Genomic DNA, 21,940 nt, shown 5'->3' on the forward strand with positions numbered 1-21,940 from the left:
TTTCAAAAAAAGAAAAATTATCTAGTTTCAAACATTTGATTCTCTATTCAAATTAACTATAATATATTTTTCTTCTTATTGTCTTATATTTGGGATTATAACTTCAACTGAGTCTTATGAATCCTATTTTGCATTTATGATTAATTCCAATGCCTAAGTTAAATATAATTAAGTTTTATAATGCTTTATTTTTAGATGTCTTGTGCCTTAACTCATGGCATGAGATACTTGTATCTGCATCCATGTCTTATGTTTGGAAAATGCCGTGGCATGCCTCCATTACCATGTCTGTGTTCGTTTCTGTTCCCATTTTCTGCGTATCATAACATGAGATCATGCACAGTCTCATGTTTCTCTTCATTTTCCTCTCTCTCTTTCTCTCTCTCTCTCTAATCCACTTATGAACTTGTCACAAAATATTACCCATCTACTCATTTGAGCTTAAAATAGGCTGTTACTACTTTCTTGGTCTGGAAAGATCTAGTTACCCTTACACATTGAAAATTTTGCATGAAAGCCTCATTAATGGTTTTTGGGGTATTCCGTTCCGCATTTAATCATGTTTTTAAATTTCCACCGAACCCGACATGAAACTGCCAAAATGTTTCTGTCAACCCCACCAAAACGATACCGAAACCCAAACATTTACCGAAACCAAAATTGTAAGCACATTAGTGGTATACTACATCAGTATGTGTTATGTAATTATGTTTATATGAATCGCATGTGAAATATGGCTTATATATCATGTATAAATATTTATATGATTTACACGTGAAATGTGATATGTAGTGAATTATCAGACAAGCACAACATCGCATGTCACTAGGTGTTCAATGCCATTAAACCATTTTGGATCAGCGTCTTATGTGATAGTTTCTGAGTGCGTATTTGTACTTATTCTAACATTTCCTGTACTTATTCTAACATTTCCTGAAGTTTCATCTTAAAATTATATCATTTGCATACATTTTCATGATTTTACAAGATTTCATCGAAATTTCCAACGGAATATTTTTGTTTCCATGGCTACCGGAACAGAAATTTAAAACCTTGCGTTTAATCAAGGATTGACATGAATGTTGTGGCTTAGAAAGATTATATTGATGATTGGTTTATGTTGACCATATTTTTAGAAATAAGCTTATTTTTAATTACTTTTGATTGCTTAGGGACACTTATTGGTATTATGCACTTGTGTATTTGTTCCTTTATAGTCGTTTTGTTAGATTATGAGTGCTATGTCTCTCAATAACAGATACACTTGTCTGGAAGGAGTTAAATACTTCTGGCCAAATGCTAGCCCCTCGTGCGGGCCATTCAGTTGTAGCACTTGGAAAGCAATTGTTTGTATTTGGGGGATTTACTGATGACAAAAATCTTTATGATGACCTTCATGTACTAAATGTGGGTACGTATTCCATTTCAAATTTCTGCATCTATTGTGTTCACTCTGTCATCATTACATTTTTTGTAGTTTTTGTGCTAGTGCTCCGAAGAAAATGCACTTGTTGATCTTAGTGACAACCTGTGTCATCTTACAAGCTTACCTAGGAGCATTTTGGTAATTTTGAGTGATTTTACATTTGACTGGAAAATGTTTTTTTTTTTTGAAAACGACATCAAACAGTTGTAAAAAATGATCTCTACAAACACAATGATTGCACAAAGTTCATGATATCAATACTGGTCACCATATTGGTCAAAGGACGAAATGATAAGTATTGGCGATATCAACGATACATTTCATTTGTGTTAAAGTATAAAAGATAAATAATGCCTTTCTCCAACAGCTTAAGCTTTAGGAGAAGTTGGAAAGTTAACAATTTGTATTACCCATATCTGAGTCAATTGGGTGATATGGTCTCAGAAATAGAGTGATACACAACGTTTCTGCATTATATTTGTATTTAATTCTATTTTGATATTTTTTGCTATATTTACTTCAACTTAAAGCAATGATTTGATAATTTTAAGATTATCTATTAGATTTGGATAGTACTTAGTTGCTTACTAGGATATCGGTCTACTACTGTTTGCTTGTTTGTCAAGTTCGCATAAGTATGTAAACAATTATTCTAAATTAGGAAATGATAAAATACATAATAAGGATATGTAAAATACTAACATTTAAAAGGCATGTAATAGATATGGAAAAATTTACATTTATAAGGTTTTAAATGAAGTAAGGACCTTAGAGCAATTTGATGCCTGAATAAGCTTCGGTCTGGAGTCAAGGAGCTGGTGGAAAATCTAGTAACACAGTCTGCACTAAAGTATGTTTCTCATATAGGGAAAAATATCTTAAATAAGGGTGCTTCAATTTCCGTTGGAAGCGATCTTCTAATCAATACTATGTTTGCGTCAGCTAAATTTTGGAATAAAAACAATTAGCTTCCAAAGCAAGCATCAAACCCTATTAGTAAGCTATGTCACAAATATCTCCGATATTTTTAAAATATAGCGATTTTATCATGACATTTTGATAAAATGAAAAAATCCCAAAAATTTTAAAACTATAGCGATAGTTTTCATTTACCATGATAATATCACTATATTTTTACTGTACTTTTACGATATTTTTTATTTTTTCTTAATTTCTGTACATATATATATATATATATATATTTATATAATTTTATTTTTTATTTTTACTGTACTTTTACGATATTTTTTATTTTTTCTTAATTTCTATACATATATATATATATATATTTATATAATTTTATTTTTACCTTTTTTTCCTAGGTATAAACCCGAAAAAATAAAACAAATTTAATATATCTCAAGATTTTCCCTTGCCGAGAAATTCCCGAGAACGATATTTGTGACTTAGTTAGGAAGCTTATAGTGGGAGTAAAATTGTAACGTCAAGGTTGAGGCGCAGAGGTTCATCAGATTTAGCTACAAGCTCAACCCTAGTCATTACTATTGTAATTATAAATTCTCTGTAATTCTATAAATCTTTTTTATTATTAATCCAATTCTTCCCTTATTTTTGTATCCGTAGTAGTGCAAAGAGAAGGCCCAGCTCCAAGTTGTTTATACCTTAGATTTTATTGTTATTTTCTTTTTCATATTGGTGATTTTTCTTCAGAACTTCTTTATCTGCTACTCAATATTCCCTACCTTCTGAATTTTGATCAATAATTTTAGAGCAGGTTCCCTATCAAACAATTTATCTGTTAAAATTCTTGCAGATACTGGCATCTGGAACAAAGTGACGAATGCAGGCCCAGGGCCTTCTGCTAGATTTTCCGTAGCCGGGGACTGTTTGGATCCTCGAAATGGTGTTCTTGTTTTCATAGGCGGTTGCAATGACAATCTTGAGGCCCTTGATGATATGTACTATTTATTCACAGGTTTGACTGCTTTAGACTTCTTACATTGTTTTAATTTCTATTTTATTACTTGATTCCTTAGCAGATTATTGGTTAAGTGAAAAAGATGGGCAGATGTATCCATGCTTTTGAAATTCTTCATGAAAGAGACCCTCCCCATGATGCATTCCATCAATTTGAAATAGATGAGAAATTCTACCGACTTTTTTTTTCACTTTCCTAGTTTCCTTTCTACCCAGGAGAGGCAATCAAACCGAGCCTTTGTGTTTTGTTTTCTTTTTCTTTAGTACTGGAGTTTACCATATTTTGGGTTGGTGCATAAAATACTTCAATGGTCTTGTAAGTTTATTTTTTGAATGACTTTGAAATTGTGTTTATTTGTTGATAATTTGCTATGATATTGATATAACCAGGAATCTCAATGGAAAATGGGCAAGATGAACAGAGGCCAGAAAAGTTCTCTATTAGGAAAGAATTAAAGAAAAAACGTCAAGAACAATATCTTCCTATGAACAGATGTGAAAATGATAAAGATGGGTCCAAGCTTACGATGATGTCTGATTCGTACCCTCCAGTACCTTTGCCAAGTTATGGTGCTGCAGGTGAGCGGCTTTACTCTTACAATGTCTATATTACAAGAAGGATTTAAATTTTGGTTTCGGTTTCGGACATGGCCGAAACTGAAATTTCGCCCGAAATTTGGTAAAAAAAAGCAAATTTCATTCATGTACTGAAATTTCGGTAGTTTCGGCTGAAATTTTGGAAAAAAACTTAAAAAATCACATTTTCCCGAAATTTAGGCCGAAATTTGGGAATCTGGCCGAAGTTTTGGATTTTGGTGATTTCGGTTTCGGTCCCAACCGAAATCCGAAATTTAAAACCATGCTTGTGTCATGACTACACTCATAATGTGTTGCTCATCATCGGCTTTTTGTGTTTTCATTGAAATCCTGGTTGTATTTATTGACATTTACACAATTCCAAAAATATTTTAGTAACCTCATTTTCAGATAGGAATTTGTAAATTAATCTATGTCGTCCTTGTGATTTATCTGTCCATTGCAGTGCTAGTGATCTAGTGTTAAAATCTTAACCTGGAAATCTGCTGTATGACACTTTTTCTATTTGTCACAAATTAGTAGCCCGCCTAGCTGTGTTATCTTGAGGAGACAATTCTAAACCTGCATATGTTGTCTCTTTAAGCCTCATGTTGTTTTCTTTGTTCTGGCAGTCATTTGGATCCTTGCTATTGTGTTGGGTCTTTTTTGCAGGTTACACTGTAGATTAGATGGCATATGGGGTTGGGATTTGTTTCCTTTGTGCTGTGTTGAAGGTGTTTTTTTTATTGTGAACGGTTTTTACATGCATGTCTTGAGGCGATGTGTCTTGTGGCTTCCGCCTTGGGGCACGGGTCTGCAGATTAGAAGGGGTTGGTTGATGTTCTATGGTTTGTTTTTTATTTCTTTTTTGCTGTTTTTGCATGAGGAGGCTTTCTTTTGTATTTGGGTGCGTAACTGTGGGTGTCGTGAGGTATATTGGCAATTTCAAACTTGATCACGTCTTTGGTTCTGTTCAGTTTGGTGGCCTTAATATTGGCCTTATTGTAGTCTGTGGCTATGATTTTAGTTGTTGCAAATATGGTTTGAAAACTCAGGCAACTTGACTTAGCTGAATATTGAGTCGAGTTTCCCTGCAACGCGGTTTGAGAGACTGTCAAAAAATGAGAATACTTGATCCAAACCCAAAAAACTTGATAAATAACTCGAAAGAACTCGGTCAAAAACTCACGACACGAGAATTACTTGACACTTTTGTTGAAACAAACCAAAAGCTTGAAAAAGATCGACCATGTTGACTTGTGTTTCAACTTTATCTAATCTTTTCACCACTCTGTTCGTCAATATAGTACCCGAGTCATACAATTTTACTTGTATGATCGAATGTGATTGTTCATTAATAGTATAGTATTATTATATTCAATATCCATGTTATTATGTTATTATGTTTTCATTTGTCAACCTGTGAATTAATAATTTAGTTTGAATTTCTGATGAGTTATTCATAGTGGATTTCTATAAACTACTTTTTTAAAGATATATGCATTTGTTAAAAGAGGTATGCTATATCACTCACCCAATGGGGAGGAGCATCCCCTGTCCCTATGGTTGGTGCAGGTTGTGTTAACTGTACCTGACATTTAAAAGTTGCTGGGATCTCAGTTATAATTTCCAATGCATTTGCCAACCAAGGGGATCTTGTCATGAGCCTCTCCTTGTTAGCTAAGCTGGGATTGAACCCACAACCTCTTGGTTGTGATACAAAGCACCTTTCAACTCAAATATCGGCTCAACCAGGGGTGCTATTTCTACCTTGAGTTGTCATGCCATCTGATTTAATTGGCTATAACCCCCATACATTGCTCAGTTGTCAGCATGCGTATGTGATCACTAGATTTTGGTCATTTTGCAAATCATCTTTTTTTAATGGTCTCTGAATCAATGCCTTGATAGCATAATATATATCACTTGACAAATTTTCTTACCTAAATTCCATGTGGATTCCACCAAAAAAGAATGATGGAATTTTTTCTGAACTTTTATAATAGAGAGTGACCTATAGGGACTTCTTTCATTATATTTGGGTCATTTTGCAAATCATCTTTTTTTTAATGGTTTCTGAATCAATAATAGAGAGTAACCTATTGGACTACTTTCATTATAGGATATCCCTAAGAGTTATGTTTCAATGCAGGCAAACAAAACTCACCACTCTATGAATTGAAGCCTGCTGAAGGGAAGATATTCGAAGCCAAGGTTACAGATGCGTTCCATTATGGATATACAATTGAAACTAATATTGATGGAAAGCCACTCCGTGGCATACTATTTTCCTTCAAGCCAAGCGTTGGGCATGCGGCTCCTGCTTACCCCAGTAGGTAAGAATATTGTTATTTTGTGTTGCCCTATTAATAGCTTCAATTGTAGTATCTCATTCCGAATGGTCTGAATCAAATGAAAATCCTCTATACCAGGAAAAGGATGGGTGTAGAGGGTGGTAGTGTAGAGTTGAAAGATGGATGCGATCTTAAATTAAAGGTTGCTAGAACTATTGATGAGGCACAAAAAGAGTCAGATCACACCCAAACAGATGAAATTCGTGGTAGAGAGTCTACATCACAAGAGTCGCCAATGGAAACTCTAGCTTCAGATTCGACCAATTCAACTCCCGTTAACGTCTGTCAACCGCAAATGGTTAGTCTCCACATATAATTGCATTGGAAGCTCTCTCAATTTTAGTAGTACTCAGTATGTCAGTTTTTTTTTTAAATGGCTCAGTATGTTAGTTTGCTCTAGATTAATCAGGAAACAGAAAAGTACAACCCTCCTTATTTTTTCTGTATTATTTTTTTCTTTAAATTACTCATTTGGCTGCTTATTCATTTCACTCTGTAATTCCTTTTGTTTTTAGCTTGTGTGGATGAATTTTGTGGAATTTGATGGGCATTTCTAGCATTCTTGATATTGATTGCTTGAAAGCTAGTGTATTCTGAGATGGAAGGATGTCGGTAATCACTGGGCATATTTTGCCTCTAGGTTTATAGAGTTGCTTCCATTGATTTTTTCTGTTTATTTATTTGGCTCTCCTTTTCTGATCAATTACGCATGATCTTTTTTTTTTAAAGGAAAAAAGCTAATGTATTTGGATGAAAGGCTGCTGACAGGAAAAATAATCAGCATTTTTATACAGTTTTTTTTTTTTTTTTTTTGAATGGTGTCATTTTTATACAGTTAATTTTGCATTCTTACTTGATGAATCTAGGAAGTAATCTCTTTACTTCTCATTTTACTCACACAAAGAAAACTGTTAATCTCTTGAATCATTAGTGTCAGAATGCATTGTACAAAAGATTGTTGAATGCTATGGAATGCCTGATCTAGGAGAGCTTGCCTGAAAAGCTGACCAGAATCCAGATATGGTCTTCTTCAACCACTGATTAGGGTTTTTGAAAGTTAGAAAAACTCAAATGTACAAAAATTGGGGTCTTTGATGTGTTTTAATCCCTCCCATTCGATTGGGAAGGTTAAATTATATTCAAAGCCCCCTACCTAACCCCAACAATTATAAAACAATAACATTTGAGGGAAAAAAGAACTGTCTTAACTGTGATTTTTCTGCATTTTTGGTCAATATCGAACCAAATTTCCCAGAACACCATAATCTAGTCGGAATTATCAGAATTTCTGGAATTCTGACGAGGATGTTTCGATCGAGTTTCTGTTCCAGGCTTCCAGCATCCATTCTAGAAATTTCATCCAGAACATATCGGAATTGGCAACTAAGATTAATATGTAGACTATTTATCTACTTCGTCCTTAAGATTTTTTTTCTATCAGAACTTAGGTAAAAGTGGAGATACAATCTACTGCATGGGACTGGTTTTGGTAGTTTACCTTGCTTACTGAGTTGGCTGCTTTTGCAAGGGAGTGGGCATATAAACAATGACTGCTTATACTGAGTTGGCTCAAACATTTGATGGAAGAAGGTTTGTAGATTAAAGGCATATGGTGGAATTGGGATTGGCAAAATAAGGCTATGAAACAAGGCACTATTATGGAAGTGGTTGCAGAGGTATGGAGAAGGAAAAGAGGCACTATAATGTAATATCATTGGCGAAAAATGTGGACCCGGGGGGGGGGGTGTCGGGAGAGTAGGAACCCTTAGGCAAAGGTTGAGGTGCATGGAAGTCAATCTGTTCGTCTAGACTTGGGTATGAGCCTCCTGAACTGTTAGATTAGAGTGAGGAGGGGTGGAACAAGGTTTTGGTAGATCCTTGGCTAGGTGAATCCTATCTGTGCCATGCATTCCTGGAGCTATTCTGTCTAGTGACCAATAGAGAGTAATGCAAACCCTAGGTTATGATATCAAATTGGTACAAGTGTACAGACGTAGGGTTCGCAAGGTGACTTTCTCGAAATTTTGGAGCAATAAAAGGGTTTTAATTTGATAGAAGACATCAACGGGAATTTACAAAATCAAATTAAACATCCCATAAGATTCAACTCATGCAAGTTCCATACATCAAATCCATAACAAAACAACTAACTGCTGGAAATATAACAGATCTCAAATAATGTATAATAAATATTAGATCTATGAAATAATCTAATCTATGGCCCAGGGAATATCTACGGGTGGCTAGGGTGTCGTAATCGACAATGGGGTCAAGGCAAGGTGATGGGAAAACTAATAAGATTAAGATCGGGAAAAGAAGAGATGATCAAGAAAGGGAATGAAGATCAAGGTGAAGAGATCAAGATCAAGAAAAGAGATCAAGATCAAGAGGAGATCAAGATCGAGGAAAGAGATCAAGAAGATGAGAAAGATAAAGGGGAAAGGAGAAACAGTTTATAAACCCAACTGAGAAATAGGTGAAGAAAGAGAACAAGAGAAAAAGAGAAGAAAGAGGAAAAGAAGAAGAGAAGAAGAAGATGGGAACAAGAAGAAAAAGAGAAGAAGAATGGGAAAGGGAGAAGAGAAAGAAGAGAAAGAAAGGGACAGCGGCGGGATAGCGTACTTTCACGCAAGAGAAGATTTTCTCACATCTTTTCCATGATTTCTAAAAACTTCCTAGGGCTTCTTATTTTAGGGCTTTTATAAGGAGGGAATGGGGTATTTTTCGGATTTACTATAAATAGTAAATTCGCGCTTACTATAAATAGTACGTCCGTATTTACTATACATAGTAAGCTGAGATTTTGAAAGGCAATGGGTGATGGGAAAAGGTATGGTGGGCAATAGATGATGTGGACATCCCCCACATCTAGGCAAAATAAAATACTAATAACCCAAATAAAACATTAATAAAAGAAAGCACATGTCCAATAGGAAAAAAATCCAATGGCTGCTAAGATGAATCATATCACGAGGCTAGAGACTGTGTGTGTGGGCGCGCGCGCGTGCCGCCTCAAAATTATTCGCTATGTTAAGCAGTTTAGCAAGCATGTCTTTCTCTGCGGTCTATTTGTATTTTGCTAATGAAATTCTTGGGCTCAGGGGTAATGAAGTTGGGATTGATGACTGGGGAAGGAATGATCAATCGTGGACGTTCTCTTTCACTGTTATCCAAGGCCTGCTACAACTGTTTGCATGATCCGATACCATATTCCCAATCACAGCCGAAACATCTGATGAGGCAAATGGCGTATTGTGATATTGTCGGAGCTGTAGAGTGCTGAAAACGGCACTTGTGGCGACAATCAAAAGGATTGAGTGAATCACTTTCAGTTTTTGACGGTGGCTAGGGTGATCTTTAATCGTGCTGCTAGTTAAGTTAACTTAATGCAGGATTGTTTACTGCGGTTTGGCTGCTGAATTGGGGAGATTTCATCTTATGGTATTTGCTGGGAACTGACGTCACTTTTATGTCGTAGCTGGGGCACTTCTTGTCCCTACCATTATAACTTGGGTACACTATCTAATAAAGTTTACCTTTCAAAAAACAAAAAACAAAAGACAAAAGAGTAGTGCTAGCGAAACCGAGAGTAAGACCGACAAGGGAACCGAACAAATGGGTTCTTGCCACAACAGCACAAGTGACGTAAGCCAACCCTTTCGTTTAGGAAAATCAACAAAAAATAGTTTTTTTTTTTTGCACCCATTCTCATTATTGGTCTCTGGGTCCCCCTGTCAAACCCCTCCTCCAACAAAAAAAAAAAAAAAGAAAAGAAAGAAAAAGAAAAGAAAATAAGCAATGGCTGCATATGTTGCCATAGCTGCAAAACCTGTTGTTTATGTTAGGTAGGGATTCTTCATTCTTCAATTCAATATTCAAATACTTAGACCCGATTACGACCACTGTTTGAACAGTAGGACCCATCTTTGTCGATTTGTGAGATGGAGGCTGTGAGAGAATATCAAGCGTGATCTGATTGCGTGGGTAGATTAGGTAGTTAAGATGGATTAGGCAGATGTTTAGGATTATGATTATCATGATCTTATATTCTTATCATGATTATCTGTAAGTGCTTATTTAAGCACCTTTTTAGTGTTAATGAAAGTATCTGAGAATCAGAGAAAATCTCAAAACTTAATATGGTATCAGAGCAGCCGATCCGGCCCTGATTACAATTTCAGCCATTTTGTTTTTCCGGCGGACGGCCGATCTAGCCATCTGCCGTGTGCTACACCCACCATCTCTCACCACTTCTGCAAATCTGGACTCGTCTTCTTGCATAGCTATCTCAAACATCTACTACAATAGCTCCGATTCCGCCGGGTGCTACACCCATCATCTCTCACCACCGCTGCAAATCCGGACTCCTCTTCTTGCATAGGTCTCTCAAACATCTACTACAATAGCTGCAAATCCCAATCCTTTTACTTTTTTTTTTCTACTTCCCTGCCCTCTTTTCTAAATCAGATCTAAACCACTTGTCAAAGAGGATCAGATCCAGCTTGTTTTGGCCATAGAAAAACTATGGGAGCTCGTTTCACATCGCCTTTTGCGGCCATTCGTTGTTGCCACCGAGCAACCGCCCATCTTATGCTGCCATTCCTACCGGTAATCTCATGGTATGCGCCGTTCATCTCTAAAATCATACCTTGGCGTCCTCCTTGACGTGCCGCAAATTTCATCAAACCTTCTTTGCAGAGAAGGAGAAGAACAAGAAAAGATACCCATCAAGAAAAGGTAAAGGTAATAAAGGTCATAGAGATGTGACAAGAAATGTCACTGAGTGGCTTCGAAACCAGGGAGATAAAAAAAAGTAAGTAAAGAGGAGAGTAATTGCACTACATCTTTTTGTTCTCTTTATTCAATGTTTGGCCAAACTCACACCTTTTTATCTCTAAGACACCCAATTTCTTTGCCTTTTCGTATTGTACTTGATATCTACATCTCTTCTTCGTTTCTATTTCATGGTTTTGACTTTGAATCTCCATTTGTTATGCGAAATGCCCCTCAAATTTGATATTTGCACTTGCCAAAAAAAATAATTCCGTGCATCTTGTTGAATAATGTATTAGGGTAGTTTAGACATTATATATACATCATATTCATGAGGAGCTCCCTAGTGGAGACTCTCCATCATCTTTACTCTTCTTCTTCCTCTCTAACCCTAACTCCATTTCTAACATGGTATCTGAGGAGACATCCTAGGGAAGGTGGAAAGAAGAAGAAGAGTTCCTCTATCATTCATGCCATCTCATTCTCGCGCGTCTATTTCTCTCCCTCATTTTTTTTAGTTTGGGTTTCTCGGCAATCCCTTCTCTTCTTTTGTCAAAACCCTAAAATCTCTCTAGCTCTCCCTCAAATCTCCCCCAAATTCCCTCATTCTCATTTCCCTTCACTCGCCCAACTCTCAGTATCTCTCCCTCTCTCGCACAAGGTTGGGTTGCCGTATGGAGTGTTGTCTTGTTGTCCTTCATCCTCATCTTTGTTCTTCTCCCTCTGTATTTGTTGTGTTTCATTTCTTTTGTCTTCCTCTCCAAGGTGCCTACCAAGTGTTTGGTAAAATGACTGAAAGAGATTTTGTGCTTTGAAAGTCTTCTTTTCGTTTCAAGTTGAAGGCCTTCGGCCTCAACTTGACGGGAAGTGTTGTCTTGTGTTGTTTTTCTTGTTGTCTTGTACTGTTTATTGTGGTTCTCTAATTTTTTTTTTGTGTTGTTGTCATCTCTTTCTTTGCTTCTCTCTTTACATTGTCATCTCTTTCTTTACATTGTCTTCTATGTATTGCTTTCTATATTTTTTATGTAGTTCTTCAAGGCGCACACCAAGTGTTTGCTCAAATGTCTAAGAGAGGTGTAGTGCCTTATTTGTCTTCGTTTCTTTGTCTTCTCCAAGGTGCACACAAAGTGTTCGATGAAATGTCCGAGAGAGGTGTGGTGCCTTGTTTGTCTTCATTTTTCATTGCAAGTTAAAGGTATTTGACTTTCAACTTGAGGGGGAGTGTTGTTATGTTGTCTTTTCTTGAGGGAGAGTGTTATCATCTTCTCTCTATGATCTTCGTTCGTCCCCTTGATGGTTGTTATAGTCTTCCTTGTTGTCTTTTCTTGCCTTCTCTGGGCTCATGTAGTTTCGCCCGAGGGGGAGTGTTGTTGTGCTCCCTAGTCAGTCTTTGTTTTCTCGGCTTTATGCCTTATGCCCTCTTTTCCGGGTGATGGCTTCTGTATCCATCGTTGGTCGCCTCTCTTACAGGTGACGGTCTTTTCCGGTCGACCTCTCTCTTTTCCGGGCGACGGTGTCCCCATTGTTGGTCGGCTGTTTTTTCAGGCGACGATGTTCATGCCGTCAACCTTATCTCCAAACGACAGTTTCCCCATCATTGGTTGGGTATCTTCTCCCTCCTTTTCCGAGCGATGGCTTCCATATCCATAGTTGGTCGGCTCTCTTATAGGCGACGGTCATTTTCCGTCGACGTCTCTTTTTTGGGCGATGGTTTCCCCATCGTTGGTCGGCTCTTATCAGGCGACATTGTTCATGCCGTCAACCTATTCTCTAGATGATGGTGTCTCTATCGTTGGTTGGTTTATCTTTTCCTTCATTTTTTTCTCGTCATCCAGCGACGATGTTCATGTCATCGACCTTGTCACCAGACGATGGTTTCCCCCATCGTTGGTTGGTTATCTTCTCTATCTCTTCTTATCTCCAGGCAACGGTTTTCTCGTCGACCTTGTCTCTGATGGTTTGCCCATTGGTGGTTATCTTCTATTGGCGTGGTGCTACTTAGCTGATGCTCCTCCTCGTGGTGCTTTGTCGTTGCTCACGTGCGCACCTTTTGTGTGCCTTTGTGCTCGATGGATTGTTGTTGTTCCCCTGCCGAGGTGCACAGTTCGATCCTTCGTGATTCCAGACTTATTTGCCAGATTCTCATTCAGGGGGAGACCCGGTTGTGACTGCTCTCGCTGTAGTGCTACTTCAAGGGAGCTGTTCCTTTTTGGTGGCTGCTGATCTTGACAACTATACTCTCATGGTGGCCGTTATCTTTTGTTATACTTTCCTTATGCATTCACCACACCAGCTTAAGGAGTGTTATACTAAGCTGGATGTGTGTATGAGATTATGTACGTTTTGTTATTTTTAGTTGTTTGTTGTAGTTTTCTTTGTACCAAGCTGGAGTTCCATAGCATATACATTCCAGCTTGAGGGGGAGTATTGAATAATGTATTAGGGTAGTTTAGACATTACTTGTAGTAGTTAGGGGTATAGTAGTCATTGTACATTGTTGCCCTAGTTTGGGCCTATATATACATCATATTCATGAGGAGCTCCCTAGTGGAGACTTTCCATCCTCTTCACTCTTCTTCTTCCTCTCTAACCCTAACTCCATTTCTAACACATCTTTTCAAATCCATAAAGCTACTGATATTTGCAATCTCATTCTTAGTCGCTAATCGCTATTACTTGATATCTTTATTTCTTTCTTTGGTATATTTTTGTTGCGGTACCTCATTTGAGTTGCGTGCCTGGAATATGTCTCCTTTCAGTTGAGGTCTTTCATTTCTTTTTCTTTTGAAGTACGTGCCTGAAGGAGAATTTCAAACTCCACGAAGATTGACTCATGATGTCTTACCCATTGAGGCTTTCTTTTGCCCACTGTGGCGTTAGTCCATAGTGAACCATTTCCAGAAGGTTTGGTAATCAAAATTGACCTAAAGACTCGCCCATTCAGGCTTGAGTCCAATCCAATTCATTGAAGCTTTTCATGGCTCATCTTTAATGCAACACATTCTTCAATAATAGGCGGCAATCATCTTCAGTATTGGCAACAAATATCATTTATTACCGTCAGCGGACATTCGTCATCAGCCTTCAGCAGTGTGCATCAATTTGGGGATATCTTAATTAGAAATTTCATTGCAATCAAACGTATATCGATTTTTCAATCTATATACGTTTGAGGGGGCATGTTAGAGAATATCAAGTGTGATCTGATTGCGTCTGTAGATTAGGTAGTTAAGATGGATTAGGCAGATGGTTAGGATTCTAATTATCTTAATCTTAACTTCTTATCATGATTATCTTTAAGTGCTTATTTAAGCACCTTTTTAGTGTTAATGAAAGTATCTGAGAATTAGAGAAAATCTCAGAACTTAATGGAGGCAAAGTTATTGGTTGCCATCATCTTCTTCCCGGCACTCTGATAGTTACATTCATGTTATGAGGCAAGTCATATCGATGCGAAGGTTTTAAATTTCGGTTTTGGTGTCGGTTTCGGCCACCACCGAAACTGAAGTATTTCGGTTTCGGCTGAAATTTCGGCCGAAATCATGTAAGAAAAAAATATGCTGACGATTTTGTTTCTTCTTTTTTTTAAATTTCGTTGTAAATTTTGACGATTTCGACAGAAATTTCGGTTATTTCGGTTATTTCGGTGGAAATTTCATAAATTTCGGTGGAAGTTATAACATTTCTGTGAACATATTTAAAATTTCGGTGGAAATTTTGTAAAAAAAAGGCTAAAAACGAAATTTCAACTGAAATTGGTGAAATTTCGGCGAAATCTGGTAAAGAAACGACGTTATGTAAATATAGTTTCGGCCGTGGCCAAAACCGAAATATTTCTGCCATTTTGTTTCTTTTGGCTGAAATTTAAAACCGTGATTGATGCTTGATCTTTTTACTTTTGTTTTCACAATTCAATTAACTGTTTGTAGGAAATGGAAAAACTGGATGTTGAACCACTATTTGATTGTGGCTGTTGGCGTCCTTCAAAAGAAAAAGATAAAACGAATTTAGGCAGTTTCAGTGTAGAGCATCTGTGTAATCTTTGCATGGTCCATGTCTGTACCACTCTATTTGAGATTCTATAACTTAATCAGGATTTTTGACAGGCCCCAGAAAACTCGCTACCATCACCCACACCACCAGACTCAAAAGATGATGATCTGCACATGCTCAACAGTGAAGGAGGCCCTTCTGAGAATCCTTCAACCCCAAAGCAAGGTTTGAACATCTCTATTGTTGCTCACATCTTTGTTGCTATATACATACACAGACACATCTCTGTATATTCACGTTAGCTTCTAACTAGATCCTTTCATCTCCATATGCAATCTGAAGTTAGTTATGCACTGGGTTTTACAAACTACTGGACTGATAGTGGTCTACTTTGACTTTATCAAGAGTTTGTTAAAGTTTAAGGAGTAACTTGATTTTCCAAATCCTGAAAGAACAACGATTATTTTAGAATCTTAATTGCAGTGGTCGAAAGGCGCAAAATATTTGTCAACACGAGCATCTTCAATTCAAAAAGCCTGATCAACAAGTTCCAGTTCCACACAGATGTGGGACCTTCTTGTGCCAAGATTGATTTCTGATTTCTGAGTTTTAAAGCTTTGTGATGGAGATCAACGCCCATTGCGCGTGTATTCTAGATGGGGTCGCACTCGTGAGCCCACATAGGGATCTTTTTATTTATGTTATGGTTATTTTATTGTTTTTAGGGATATTTTTGGGATTAGTTGGTATTATTAGGGTTATTTTAGTCTTTTTTACTTTTAGGGTAGTTTAGTCTTTAAAGGATTCTTAATTTAGTAGGGCTCTTAATTGCCTATTTATAGGTAAGCTACAGCTTGTTTTCTCAACTTTTGATGATTAATTGAATTGAGACTAATTGAGTGCTTCCCTCTTCCCTTCTAATTCTCGTCTACTTCTCTTCTTCTTTTCTTCTTCTTCTCCTTATTTTCTTTCCCAGCCTACATCAAAATTGGCATCAGAGCTGAAGATTCAAGAACAAAACAGTCCACTACACCTTCCTCTCTCAACAACAGGAAACAACCACTTGCACCATCATCAAAGCCCCAGAACTCTTCGAGTTTTGCTGCTAGTTTTGCCACGGTATCTCAGCTCCAACTTCTCTCGAAAATTCCGACTTTTAGACACCTGTCCTCTTCCAAAGCATCACCGAATTTCCACCCAAGACCAACCATATCCATCTTCCCCATCTCCCTAACAGAACCCACCTTAAACCTAACTAAACCCAAACCCATCCGTTTGTTAGCAGACCATACTCCACCTCTCCAAACCCTAAATCAAACCCAAAACCCTAGAACCCCTTCCCAACTCCAACCCTAAATCCAACCCACAGAATTGCTCCACCCATCTCCTCCACCTTCATCAATCCTTGACCCCTCTCCCATCAGAAACCCTAACCCAGCCATCACCATATCTGCGAATTGTAGAAAATAAAAATAAAAATAAAACTCCCGCCGCCGCTATCGACCCACTTCGCCGGAGCTTCCGCCGCTCATCACGTTTGCCACCGCCGAGTCCGCCCACACCATCATCAACTCCGGTGAGTCTCCGGCCAACAATCCGTGTGTCGAAGGAAACCTACGGGGTTTCTAACTCTGTCCAGAAGAGTTTTACAATTCCTTTATAATTAAGGAAGATTCTCCCCCCACCTTTTTATACTTGGACACCACCCCCCCCCCCCCCCCCCTTTTATAACTATTTAATACCTTATACTTTAAGGCAAATAGACCCCCTAAATTTCCCCTTGGCACCCCCCTTTCACTTAAGAGACACGTCAGTGAGTTTCCAAAAAAAAAAAAAAAGAAGAAAAGATACACAAACCCCTTTTCTTCCCAGTACACCCCCTCTACTAATAATTAATTAGTATTACCCCCCTCCCCCCCCCTATTTACCCAATACAACCACCCTTTTTGATTTACTTTATAGTAAAGTAAATTAACCGCCCTCCTTCTCTCACTACTTTCTCTCTCTTATTTTCGGGCTTCTTTTGCTCGAAATTGGCCCGCGACTTCAACACAAAAGTTGAAGTAATTGATTAGTAGAGTACACCCATATCAGTTTCCGCAACAGATAGTGATTTTCAGCACACTTTCAGGAGCAATCCAAGCCGTTGATCGCGTTCCTTCATTCGATCAACATATTCCAACTATCCGATAGACGATCCGCGACAGACAAGTTGTCAGGAAGACCACTGGAACTTCTTCGGCAATTAGTAGGCTACCAAGGTATGTATCTTCCTTATTGAGTTTGTGTTTCAATATTTATTTTGGTAGTTACGTTGTTAAATTGCAAAAAGGGACATAAATCTTCTTTTCATCAAACCCTTATTTCCCCTTTTACCTTGATTTTTCGAACCCCATTTTTGAACCAACCTTAAGTAGTTTCCTTTATTACATACTTGTTTCCTTGCATTACATTAGCATAGTTTAGTTGCATTACTTTTAGTTATTTGCGTTGTATATCAGCCAAAACCCCATTCTTTCCTTACGCGTAGTTCATGAGCATACAAACACGTTCACAAACCAAAATGGAAGAACGAGTCCACATCTTGGAAGGTGTCGTGAGCACTCTAGGGGAATGTTAAAGTATAAAAGATAAATAACGCCTTTCTTCAACAGCTTAAGCTTTTTTTAGCTTAAGCTTTTGGAGAAGTTGGTAAGTTCACATGGTATCAGAGCCAAAGGTCTCAAGTTCAAACCTCCCGGATAGCGAAAATTCACATGTGATGGTCGGCCCAAAGTAGGACCGCATGTGCCACGTGTTTGCCAAGTGGGCCACACGTGCGGGGGAGTGTTAAAGTATAAAAGATAAATAACGCCTTTCTCCAACAGCTTAAGCTTTTTTAGCTTAAGCTCTTGGAGAACTTGGTAAGTTCACAGGGAACAATACAACAAATGGAAGGACAAATAGAACAACTCGAAGAGCGCGTTACACAGTTGACTACATCGATGGGCAAACGTCCTGTTGAGGGTCAGTTGGGCGACAGGTCTACCACTCATGTGGATGGACCTGGGCTCTAGGTAGCCCAATCTGGTAATGTTCTTGGACATCCCGTCGGTCCAGGAGGCCTCCTCGCCACCCCTCAGAGACTTCGTCCCATTGCTAGAGAAACCCCTCCTAGGGAAAGTCATATGCAGGGCAATGATAGGAGGAATAACCATGTTGGCCAACCCTACCATGAGGGATTTGTTGATGAGGACCAATTCCAGGAAGACGACCTAGAGAATTATGTCCAGCTACCTACCCAGACTAAGTATCCAGATAGACGTTTTGCTATTCGACCTCAGAGACAGGGGCCGGATCGTCACCACACTGAGCATATGGATATTACTAAAAAGGTCAAACTTGATGTTCCTAGTTTTGATGGTAAGTTGGACCCCGGTGCCTTCCTCGATTGGTTAGCAGACCTCGAAGACTACTTTGAGTGGTTTGAAATGTCCGACTATCATCGTGTGCAGTTTTGCAAAATTAAGTTAGTGGGATCTGCCAAGCGGCATTGGCAGATTGTTCAGAGGAGCTTAGTGCATTTAGGACAGCCATACAATTTCACTTGGGATGATATGAGGACCAGGTTAAAGGACCTTCTATCAACAACCGCTGTTAAAGATTTATTAGGTTTGACGCAGTCGAACTCTATGGTCACAGAGTACTTATCTAAGTTTGAAGAGCTTATGATATGATGTGGTGTCTCTGAAGACCTTTCCATGATTGTAAACAAGTTCATACATGGGTTGAGACCTGAGATTGGGAGAAAAGTTGACCTCCATTCTCCAGAGACCATGGCGGCGGAAGCCTATCATAAAGCTCTTGAATTTGAAAAATATCTCAAGCACCTCAACCCTAGAGGTGGGACGTCCCAAATGAGAGACCCAAACGACTAGATTGTGGTCATCACAGCAGACTGGTAGAGTTGTCCAGTCAGGCCCAATTGTTTCCAGAAACAACATTAATGTCTCTAGAGTAAGTAACAACTTTGGTCCTGCAGCTAGCACTAATCGGAGTAGAGGACCCGTAACTTCTACTTCTCGTTAAGGACCTGTAACGTCAAATTCCCGACAAGTACGCCAAGGTCCTGAGTGTTTTAACTGTCACCAAAAGGGTCACATTGTCCACATCGTACTCTTACTATAGAAGATGAGCATGGTGATCCCTTCGAGGACCAAGATGACGAGCAAAAAGTCGAGCCTCTTGATCTTGTTGATTCGACAGATGAAGATGACTTCGATGGAGCACATGATGGCATGCGTGTTGGTGTAGTGCGTTGCATTTTGTCTATGCCTGTAACAAAAGATGATTGTCAGCGCACTAGCATTTTTCATACTTATCTTGACTGTAGAGGCACCGTGTGTAAAATCGTTATCGACGGAGGTAGTTCCATGAATGTTGTCTCCCAAGCAGGTGTTTCTAAAATGAAACTCAAACCTGAATCACACCCGCAACCGTACAAGGTCGCTTGGGTTGATAAGGCATCCTTACCTGTTTCGCAGAGGTGTCTTGTCCCCATCAAAACGGGAGATTATTCAGATAAGATATGGTGTGATGTCCTCCCCATGGATGTTGCCCACGTCTTACTTGGCCGCCCTTGGATTTATGATATGGATGTAGTTCATTATGGGTGAGAAAATACGTATGTTTTTAAACATCGTGGTAAGACAATTAAGTTGAAGCCTGCACAACCTACGGATAAAGTTAAGGGTTCCAAACTTAATTCATCTTCAAAGCCAACCAAACCAAAGGGTCTCAATATCCTGAATCGCAAAGAATTTGAAGGAGCCAGTCAAGTGACAGGCCATATGTTGGCGTTGGTGGATGAAGGAGCTCTTCAGCTCTCATCAGTCAGTTGACCTACCACCTGAGATCAACCACTTATTACAGGAATTTAATGATGTGATTCCTGATGAGCTTCCTGCAGAATTACCACTCATGAGGGATGTTCAGCGTGCGATTGACCTGATTCCAGGTTCTCAATTGCCCAACCTTCCACACTACCGCATGAATCCTCTTGAGCGAGCTGAGTTACACCGAAAGATCGAGGAATTACTACAACGGGCTGTGATCCGAGATAGTCTTAGCCCTTGTGCTGTACCCACGTTGCTAACCCCAAAGAAAGACGGGTCATGGAGAATGTGCATTGGCAGTCGCGCGATAAATAAAATCACTATCAAGTACAGATTTCCAAATATGTTAGATCTTTTAGCAGGGTCTCGTTGGTACAGTAAGATCGACTTATGAAGTGGATACCGCCAGATACGAATTCGTCCAGGTGATGAATGGAAAACTACCTTTAAAACACCAGACGGCTTGTTCGAATGGTTAGTCATGCCCTTCGGGTTATCTAACGCTCCAAGCACATTCATGAGGGTAATGACTCAAATCTTACGTCCGTTTTTAGGCAAATTTGTGGTGGTATACTTTGACGATATTTTGATTTTTAGTCGATCAAAAGGAGTACATCTGGATCATCTTATGCAAATTCTTAAGATACTTCGAGAAGCCAAATTTTATGCCAATCTCAAGAAGTGCTTGTTTATGCAGACACATGTGATATTCCTTGGTTTTATTGTCTCGGAAAAGGGTGTTTCTGCTGACCTTGAAAAAGTAAGAGCGATTAATGAGTGGCCACTTCCTAAGACACTTTCTGAGGTTCGCAGTTTTAATGGATTGGTCACATTTTATCGCAGATTTGTTAAGGGTTTCAGTACCCTTATGGCTCTAATAACGGAATGCATGAAAAAAAGGAGAGTTCCGTTGGACCCTTGCTGCGACTCGAGCTTTCCATACTATCAAGCAGAAGATGATTGAGGCTCCTGTCCTAGTTCATCCTGACTTTTCTAAAGTTTTTGAGGTTTCTTGTGATGCGTTAGGAGTAGGGATAGGAGGTGTATTAAGTCAAGAAGGGCACCCCGTAGCCTATTTTAGCTCGAAACTTAATGAGGCTAAACAATGATATTCAACATATGATAAAGAGTTGTACACTGTTATACAGGCATTGTTCCATTGGAGGTATTACTTGTTACCTAAGGAGTTTGTCTTGTATTCCGACCATGAAGCGTTGAAATACTTTCATTCAGAAAAGAAATTAAATAGAAGGCATGCTAAGTTGATAGAATTTCTATAAGAATATACATTCGTCCTCAGTCATCGGGCCGGAGTCGAAAATAAAGTCGTTGATGCCTTAAGTCGTGTGGTTATGGTCTTACAGTTTATGAGTGTCAAGGTCATCGGATTTGATAGGCTGAAAGATGAGTATGCCACGTGTCCTGATTTTTGCATCATACTCACAAAGTGCCCACTTATCCCCTTTAGACTAGCCCCCAATCTTCTTCTGTTACGCAAACGAGCATCCATATCCAAGAGTACCCATAGATCAACCTTCTCCAAGAACAGCCACCATCTTCACTATCTTTACCTATAATTTTCACTAAGCCCTAACTCTCAACAGCAACCCCGTATACCAATAGTTTTCATCCTCTTTGAAGTCCTGAGCCCATCCAATTTCTCTATTGAAACCCTAACCCAAGAACCCCAAAGAAGACAATCTATGACCCTTCTTGCTGCTGATTTTTAGGTTAACACAAAAACTCGAAATCTCGGATTCAAACCCCAAACCCGTGACAGATTCGATTGGATCTGTTGTTGTGTGGCTGTTGAAAGGAAAAACAAAGAAAAAAAAAGTGGGGGTCAAGAGCCGCCACCGTCGTCGTCGTCAACACACCTTTGCCGGAGCTTCCACTATCGCCGTCACCGGAGCCGTGGCCCGTCATCCGCCGCACCACCTCACTCTAGCGAAGAAAAATACTTCGTATTGAAGAAACCCACCCAGAAACCCTTTCTGGTCATTTGT

At 38.8% G+C, this 21,940-nt stretch overlaps 1 protein-coding gene across 3 annotated transcripts in view; it reads left to right on the forward strand.

Annotated features, from left to right (window-relative positions):
- The window catches only part of LOC143856331 (Galactose oxidase/kelch repeat superfamily protein), a 60,712-nt gene that overhangs the window by 30,835 nt on the left and 7,937 nt on the right, over positions 1 to 21,940 (forward strand). For 2 of the 3 annotated variants that reach the window (XM_077366528.1, XM_077366541.1), the window contains exons 5-10: positions 1,259 to 1,411; positions 3,201 to 3,362; positions 3,755 to 3,943; positions 6,093 to 6,276; positions 6,373 to 6,592; positions 15,174 to 15,285. In XM_077366528.1, coding sequence (XP_077222643.1) covers positions 1,259 to 1,411; positions 3,201 to 3,362; positions 3,755 to 3,943; positions 6,093 to 6,276; positions 6,373 to 6,592; positions 15,174 to 15,285 — 1,020 coding nt within the window. The remainder of the gene's footprint in view (positions 1 to 1,258; positions 1,412 to 3,200; positions 3,363 to 3,754; positions 3,944 to 6,092; positions 6,277 to 6,372; positions 6,593 to 15,173; positions 15,286 to 21,940) is intronic. The other variant, XM_077366536.1, reaches the window with a different exon arrangement.

This window comes from Tasmannia lanceolata, unplaced genomic scaffold (genome assembly GCF_043159265.1).
Source record: "Tasmannia lanceolata isolate RefF3 unplaced genomic scaffold, GAP_Taslan_0.1 ptg000003l, whole genome shotgun sequence".
In the NCBI taxonomy this organism is placed as follows: Eukaryota; Viridiplantae; Streptophyta; class Magnoliopsida; order Canellales; family Winteraceae; genus Tasmannia; species Tasmannia lanceolata.